The following is an 8670-nucleotide window of genomic DNA, read 5'->3' on the forward strand; positions in this document are numbered from 1 at the left end:
GGTAGACAAAATAATGGGCAACTGGACATTTTTATACATGACCCTAAGCATGATGGGATGTTACGGAATAGAGTTAAGAGGAAAACCTGGTTCAGTCTGCTTTCCAACAGACACAGGGAGACGAATTTACCCTTTCAGCAGGACAATAACCTAAAACACAAGGACAAATCTACACTGGAGTTGCTCACCAAGACAACGTTGAATGTTCCTGAGTGACCTAGTTACAGTTTTGACTTAAATTGACTTGAAAATCTATGGCAAGACTTGGAAATTGGCTGTCTAGCAATGATCAACAATACAACTTGACAGAACTTGAAGAATATTAAGAAGAATAAAGTGCAAATATTGTACAATCCAGGTTTGTTAAAGAAAGACACGGCTGTAATCGCTGCCAAAGGTGATTCTAACATGTATTGACTCAGAGGGTTGAATATTTACTTACGTAATCAAAATATATCAACGTTGTATTTTTCAGTCATTTAAAAAAAAAAAAAAGGTTATAATTTTTCTTTCACGTTGACATTTACAGATTTATTTTGTGCCGATCGTTGACACAAAAAAAACAACAACAATTCAATCCCTAATTAGTGTGAATAGTTTCTGAAAGTATCTGTATTGGCCAATAGAAGTGTATAGCTGCGTGCAGAACACCATCTAGTGTTGAAGGTAAAGTAGGGAACTTGTTCCAACATGCATCCTGCCTTCCTGTCTTGACGTTATCAACTCATAACTCCAGAAACTTGGATCGGATTCAATTGAACGAGTATAAACAACAAGGTGGGTACCTCTATCTTGTCATCTGATAGGTGGAATCTGCGCTCGGTTGTTTACGGATATCCCGTATTTCTGCTTCACATAAAGGACCGTAAAGGGTTGATTTGGGGGGGGGGGTTTAGGAGCTGAAGCGCGTTCTTCCTTGAGATTAGCAGATCACTGATCTGAAGACGACTGAAGAAATTAATGACGCTTTCACATCACTGATTGGCTGAACTGATATCTATTTTACCATTTTATAAAAATCTTCTAATAGGACTGAAATGTCCGTTTCTGAACTGTGGTTCAGTGAAATTAATAGTAGTACATTGCTTTGTAGGTGTAAAATGTTCATAGGATAATGATACCTCTTTCCATGTTGTCAGTGGTTTTACCAGGGCATTAATCCCCCCCTTCCCCTAAATATACACTCATTCACTCCCCCACAAGGATTTAAAAGCATTGGATTGGTGAGGAAATATCATCCAATCCAGAGAGTTTATATCGTTGAGGGGGCGTGACTAGCTAGCATGACTGCGTTGCTTCCGTGAGAAGAGAATTGAAAATAGGCCTCTGGATGTCACGAAACCCTCTTCCCTCACACGTTGGACGCACTGTTCTGGGTTTAGGATAAATAAACACTGTAGCCTGTCCGCTTCCCAAATGGCACCCTATTCCCTGTATAGTGCACTACTTTTGTCTAGAGCTCTATGGACCCCTGGTCTAAAGTAGTGCACTACATAGCGAAAATGGTGCCATTTGGGACACATAAAATTCTCCCTGAACTGATATTATCGTAACTTTACATTGACCAGAGCACCTGCCCCATGGACTGCTACAGACATGTATATTAAGTACATGTACTGAATTCATAAACAAAAGAAATCAGATGAAATCAAATATGGTTTTATTTTCAGTGTGTAAGAGAACGATAAATGTGCATATACGGTGTTGTGTTCGAAATGTTTTAGATTTATGCAACTAGTCACACTACAGTATATACAGACGTGGTGTCTCTCTCTCTCTCTCTCCGATGGCATCTTGATGATGGGCTAGTGATACTGTATAACAGTAAAACCTAGTCGGAATTCATGCTGCTAAGGCGTGAACAGCCAATGAACAGCCCGTTCACATTGCTTGTCAAATCAAAAGGTTGGATTTTTAACTTTTAACTTCCAGAATTGACTTGGGAGCCTTGCTGTCTATCATCATCATCATCAACAACATCAACAACAACAAAAGGCCCAAGACTTTGGTTTAACCTGTATCAAAATGAAGAATGGTGACTCTGGTTACCTTGTACAGTGTAAATATCAATCAATCAGCACAACTAAACATTCATTTAAAAAAAAAAAAACAATCTACACGTAGGAGAATATACAGAACAACACATTTTATGCAGAGAATCATTTCTCTCTCTCTTCTTCTTCTTCTCTCTCTTAAAATCCAGGAAGGTTAAACAAAAACACTTAAAAATGTTACAGATAAAGTGTAATAAAGTTATAATAATTATTATTATAGAGAAGAACCCCCCTCCCCCTATCTGTCTAAATAGTAACAATGTTTTTCCCTGTGAAAAATATACTGGTCGTAGAAGTACATAGACAAGTCAAGTTTTACATGATTATTATTATTCTTATTATTTTTTTTTTTACATTATTTTTTTTGGGGGGGATAAATGAAAAACATACGTAGTTCAACGATTCAACAGGATCAGATTAGAGTCCATTGGGTCATGCCAGTAACAGACAAGTTACGATCCCTTCGTCTTCTCATCGGGATATCACACATCAATACATATCACAGGCCGTGTATTCATGTGTGTCTGTCACTATGTAATGCTTGGTGTGTGTGTGTATATATATATGTGTGTCTGTCACTATGTATGCTTGGTGTGTGTGTGTATATATATATATATGTGTGTCTGTCACTATGTATGCTTGGTGTGTGTGTGTGTGTCTGTCACTATGTAATGCTTGGTGTGTGTGTGTGTGTCTGTCACTATGTATGCTTGGTGTGTGTGTGTCTGTCACTATGTATGCTTGGTGTGTGTGTGTGTGTGTCTGTCACTATGTATGCTTGGTGTGTGTGTGTGTGTGTCTGTCACTATGTATGCTTGGTGTGTGTGTGTGTGTCTGTCACTATGTATGCTTGGTGTGTGTGTGTGTGTGTGTGTCTGTCACTATGTATGCTTGGTGTGTGTGTGTGTGTCTGTCACTATGTATGCTTGGTGTGTGTGTCTGTCACTATGTATGCTTGGTGTGTGTGTGTATATATATATATATGTGTGTCTGTCACTATGTATGCTTGGTGTGTGTGTGTGTGTGTCTGTCACTATGTAATGCTTGGTGTGTGTGTGTGTGTCTGTCACTATGTATGCTTGGTGTGTGTGTGTCTGTCACTATGTATGCTTGGTGTGTGTGTGTGTGTGTCTGTCACTATGTATGCTTGGTGTGTGTGTGTGTGTGTCTGTCACTATGTATGCTTGGTGTGTGTGTGTGTGTCTGTCACTATGTATGCTTGGTGTGTGTGTGTGTGTGTGTGTGTCTGTCACTATGTATGCTTGGTGTGTGTGTGTGTGTCTGTCACTATGTATGCTTGGTGTGTGTGTCTGTCACTATGTATGCTTGGTGTGTGTGTGTGTGTGTCTGTCACTATGTATGCTTGGTGTGTGTGTGTGTGTCTGTCACTATGTATGCTTGGTGTGTGTGTGTGTCTGTCACTATGTATGCTTGGTGTGTGTGTGTCACTATGTATGCTTGGTGTGTGTGTGTCACTATGTATGCTTGGTGTGTGTGTGTCACTATGTATGCTTGGTGTGTGTGTGTGTAACAGTCTGTCCTTACGAGTGTGGCCCAGCCTCTAGCTTCCAGTCCCTCTGGCTCTGCGTGTCGGCGTCTCCCTGGATGCTGCCCGGGGCGGCGGCGGCGGGGGACAGCGTTCTGCGCTGGCTGTGCATCGTGTTCCAGTGGCGCTTCAGGTCGGACGCTTTGATGAACGCCTTTTCACAGGAGCCGCAGTTGAAGGGCCTCTCCCCTCGGTGCTGCCGCTCGTGGTCTCGCAGGTGGGACTTGTGCTTGAAGGCCTTTTCACACATCTGGCATCCAAAGGGTCTCTCGTTGCTGTGGACCCTCTCGTGCCGCTTTAAGTCGGGCCCTCGTATGAACGCCTTGCCACAGACCAGGCAGCGGTGCGGTTTAAAGCCCGTGTGGATCTTCAGGTGCTCTTTGAGGTGGGCCTGGGTGGTAAAGGTTTTGGGGCACACCTCGCAAGCGAACGGACGGTGGGCCAGGTGGGACTTGTCTTTCTTGGGGCCGTCTCCGCCTGGTTTCATTCCCGGGTGGATGCCGTCAGAGCGGTGGCCGTACAGCAGGTAGTCAAGCTTCATATCGCTGGAGGAGGAGGACGAGGAGGTCCAGCCGTGGGCGCTGTGGGGGTCTTTAGACATGTTCCCGCCAAAGTGAGGAGGGACCCCGTGAGGCCCTCCAGAGCCCATGGCCTCCATCCCTCCATCGTAGAAGCTGTTCTTTCTCACCTCCTCCATGGCCAGCTCTTTGAGGATGGCGTCCTGGGCTCTCATACCGTCCCCTGGCGCCTGGTTCTCACGACTCGGCTTCATGTTGGGCTCACGTTTCTGCGAACACAGGTTGTCGAGGAACGTGATCCCCAGGACCTGTCCGGATGACATCATGAGGTTGATGTCCTTTTTGCGGACGGCGAGCCTGGCGGTGTACATGTAATTGAGGACCTCCTCGAAGATGTCTGAACGGATGAAGTCGAGCTCCACGATGGAGTTGTCCACATCGTTCTGTTTTTTAAACAGCTTCTTGAAGTAGATGCTGCAGGCGGCCAGGACACAGCGGTGAGCTCTGAACTCAACGTTTTCCACCACAACCACAACGTCACAGTGGTCCCCTTCCATCCTCTGCTGGTTCAACATCTTCAGGAAACTGGTCTTGTGATCATAGTCGATGTATTTCAGGAATTCACCCATGATTGCAGGTTTATTTAGGGATATTTATCTGTTGAAAAAAAGAGTCAAGTGTTGAAAGGGTCAATTAAAAAGGTGTCTGATTGTTTTTGTTTTTTTTACAATAACTGGGACAGGTGTCGTCTCCAGAGTTAAAAACCCCCAGCTGCTGTGTCTGAAAGTCAACAATAGCAGTGTTTCTAATTAATATCGATTAGTTCGCACATCCGCAGACAATCTCATCAGTGTCTGTCGAAAAACAACAACAATATAGTCACATCAAATAGAAAACTCCTGACTCGGTCGGCTGTTGTTTCCTGGTGTTTTAATCCACAGCTGAGCGTTGAGACAATAACAGAATGCGGTCAAGCAGAAATCCGATGGAAAAATACACGACGAAGTTATATCGATAAATGCAGGTATCGACAAAAAACATCTAATTCATAAAATAGAAATTATGCCACTAACAAATGGCTTACAGTGATGTTTCACATCCAGAGGTGGAAAAAGAAGGTATTTCTGCGCCCTTGCGTGCCAGTTATTTCTGCTGATACTGTTTAACCTTACAAATGTTTCACATTTCAGTGCGCCCAGCCATTTTGCTCAGCAAGCCTCCATTTCAAGGTTTTCCTTAACTTTTATCCACTTTACAACACAAAATAGAACATTTCACATTGTTCGACGTGTCGATTAAACGTGAAAATATACGATTTCCCCCCCCTTCGAGAATAACAAATTGTCGAGAGACAGAATAAACAGCATTACGCGTTTCACGAATCCCCTTTTTCTGGTGTTGTCACGCAAGGCTGCAGTCGACGACGCGCGGGTCACTGCTAGATAGTATACACTTTATGTCAAATTAACGTCAAAAGTTAAAAATAAAATAATTTAAAAAATCTATTTTAGCTACCCGTAACCCTTTTTCATAACATTAACCTAATTCTCCTAACCCGGTACGTTAATTATCCTAAACTACTGGGTATATTCTCCTAACCTGTTATGAAATTTTTTGACATAAACTGTATCCCGTCTAGTAAAATCCCAACGACAGGAGCCTTGCCTTGTCTTTCTTCCTCTTCCTCCTCTTGTTGTGGTCGTCGGCGCTCAGAGTGGGTGACTCTAGTGTTGCTGCCATCTATAGGACTGGAGATGAATTACAGCAGGACAGGCAGCCTTTAGTCTACTATACTATAGCAATGGATTTTACCCTAATATGACCTAATTTAGATAATTATGTAAGTCACCCAATAACCCACTCTCAGAAAGGCCAATAACCAAATAACACTTATTCATAAAGCCCTTCTTACATCAGCTGATATCTCAAAGTGCTGTACAGAAACCCAGCATAAAACCCCAAACAGCAAGCAATGCAGGTGTAGAAGCACGGTGGCTAGGGAAAACTCCCTAGAAAGGCCAGAACCTAGGAAGAAACCTAGAGAGGAACCAGGCTATGAGGGGTGGCCAGTCCTCTTCTGGCTGTGCCGGGTGGAGATTATAACAGAACATGGCCAAGATGTTCAAATGTTCATAAATGACCAGGATGGTCAAATAATAATAATCACAGTAGTTGTCGAGGGTGCAACAGGTCAGCACCTCCAGGAGTAAATGTCAGTTGGCTTTTCGTAGCCGATCACAAACCCACCGCCAGAAAGGATAAAAAACCAAATGGTAAACTTTCAAGTATCTTCTTGTTTAGGATACAATGTGACTTGGGCTCCCCGATTTACTCCCATAAATACCAAGATGGGGCTGCCAGGGCCTGAGGTTTAAGCATCTGAACAGCTAACCGATCGCTGCAGCTGTACATAGCCTATCTGTAAATAGCCCACCCAATCTACCTACCTCATCCCCATACTGTTTTATTTACTTGTCTGCTCTTTTGCACAACAGTATTTCTACTTGCACAGCATCATCTGCACATCTATCACTCAAGTGTTAATTTGCTAAATTGTAATTACTTTGCCACTATTGGCCTATTTACTGCCTTACCTTCTTTCTTCATTTGCACACACTGTATATAAACTTTTTCTATTGTATTATTGACTGTATGTTTTGTTTACTCCATGTGTAACTCTGTGTCAAACTACTTTGCTTTATCTTGGCCAGAGGTCACAGTTGTAAATGAGAACTTGTTCTCAACTGGCCTACCTGGTTAAATAAAGGTGAACTGGCCTACCTGGTTAAATAAAGGTGAACTGGCCTACCTGGTTAAATAAAGGTGATCTGGCCTACCTGGTTAAATAAAGGTGATCTGGCCTACCTGGTTAAATAAAGGTGATCTGGCCTACCTGGTTAAATAAAGGTGATCTGGTCTACCTGGTTAAATAAAGGTGAACTGGCCTACCTGGTTAAATAAAGGTGATCTGGCCTACCTGGTTAAATAAAGGTGATCTGGTCTACCTGGTTAAATAAAGGTGAACTGGCCTACCTGGTTAAATAAAGGTGATCTGGCCTACCTGGTTAAATAAAGGTGATCTGGCCTACCTGGTTAAATAAAGGTGATCTGGTCTACCTGGTTAAATAAAGGTGAACTGGCCTACCTGGTTATATAAAGGTGTTCTGGTCTACCTGGTTAAATAAAGGTGATCTGGTCTACCTGGTTAAATAAAGGTGATCTGGCCTACCTGGTTAAATAAAGGTGATCTGGCCTACCTGGTTAAATAAAGGTGATCTGGCCTACCTGGTTAAATAAAGGTGATCTGGCCTACCTGGTTAAATAAAGGTGATCTGGTCTACCTGGTTAAATAAAGGTGATCTGGCCTACCTGGTTAAATAAAGGTGAACTGGCCTACCTGGTTAAATAAAGGTGATCTGGCCTACCTGGTTAAATAAAGGTGATCTGGCCTACCTGGTTAAATAAAGGTGATCTGGCCTACCTGGTTAAATAAAGGTGATCTGGTCTACCTGGTTAAATAAAGGTGAACTGGCCTACCTGGTTAAATAAAGGTGATCTGGCCTACCTGGTTAAATAAAGGTGATCTGGCCTACCTGGTTAAATAAAGGTGATCTGGCCTACCTGGTTAAATAAAGGTGATCTGGTCTACCTGGTTAAATAAAGGTGATCTGGTCTACCTGGTTAAATAAAGGTGAACTGGCCTACCTGGTTAAATAAAGGTGATCTGGTCTACCTGGTTAAATAAAGGTGATCTGGTCTCCCTGGTTAAATAAAGGTGATCTGGTCTACCTGGTTAAATAAAGGTGAAATCAAAAGGGTTGAGATGGCGGAAACAGAACTGTTGATTGAGGTTGGAAGAGCGTCAAGTACAGTTAGTGAGAAAGATGACAACAGTGAAGTCCAAGAGTGGAACACAAAAAAAGGGTCAAATTGTTGTAGAAAATGAGTCTGAATCGTTGCTTGTTGGGACGTTTTTTAAAATTAAGATGTTCCTTTGGAAACCGTTTTTTTTTTCTCACGAGGATGGGAAAAGTGGTATGGTGTTGATATCGTGTAGTCATAGTAACCAGGAGTGGTATGGTGTTGATATCATGTAGTCATAGTAACCAGGAGTGGTATGGTGTTGATATCGTGTAGTCAAAGTAACCAGGCATGGTATGGTGTTGAAATCATGTAGTCATAGTAACCAGGAGTGGTATGGTGTTGAAATCATGTAGTCATAGTAACCAGGAGTGGTATGGTGTTAATATTGTGTAGTCATAGTAACCAGGAGTGGTATGGTGTCGATATCGTGTAGTCAAAGTAACCAGGAGTGGTATGGTGTTAATATCGTGTAGTCATAGTAACCAGGAGTGGTATGGTGTCGATATCGTGTAGTCATAGTAACCAGGAGTGGTATGGTGTTGAAATCATGTAGTCATAGTAACCAGGAGTGGTATGGTGTTGATATCGTGTAGTCATAGTAACCAGGAGTGGTATGGTGTTGATATCGTGTAGTCAAAGTAACCAGGAATGGTATGGTGTTGATATCGTGTAGTCAAAGTAACCAGGA

The 8670-nt window shown here is 42.6% G+C and overlaps 1 protein-coding gene across 3 annotated transcripts; it reads right to left on the reverse strand.

Annotated features, from left to right (window-relative positions):
* Positions 1-1650: 1650 nt before the first annotated feature.
* On the reverse strand, positions 1651-6051 carry LOC139375788 (zinc finger and BTB domain-containing protein 14-like). 3 transcript variants are annotated; one of them, XM_071117642.1, is made up of 2 exons: positions 5784-6051; positions 1651-4775 (listed from the first exon to the last, which is right to left on the reverse strand). In XM_071117642.1, the coding sequence occupies exon 2, from the start codon at positions 4745-4747 to the stop codon at positions 3596-3598; it is 1152 nt and encodes a 383-aa protein (XP_070973743.1). In that variant the 5' UTR covers positions 4748-4775; positions 5784-6051; the 3' UTR covers positions 1651-3595. The 3 variants fall into 3 exon arrangements, with proteins under 3 accessions (XP_070973743.1, XP_070973741.1, XP_070973742.1); XM_071117640.1 differs by lacking the exon at positions 5784-6051 and adding an exon at positions 5203-5754; XM_071117641.1 differs by lacking the exon at positions 5784-6051 and adding an exon at positions 5489-5753.
* Between the last annotated feature and the right edge of the window lie 2619 nt (positions 6052-8670).

Source organism: Oncorhynchus clarkii, chromosome 20 (genome assembly GCF_045791955.1).
Source record: "Oncorhynchus clarkii lewisi isolate Uvic-CL-2024 chromosome 20, UVic_Ocla_1.0, whole genome shotgun sequence".
NCBI classification, from domain to species: Eukaryota; Metazoa; Chordata; class Actinopteri; order Salmoniformes; family Salmonidae; genus Oncorhynchus; species Oncorhynchus clarkii.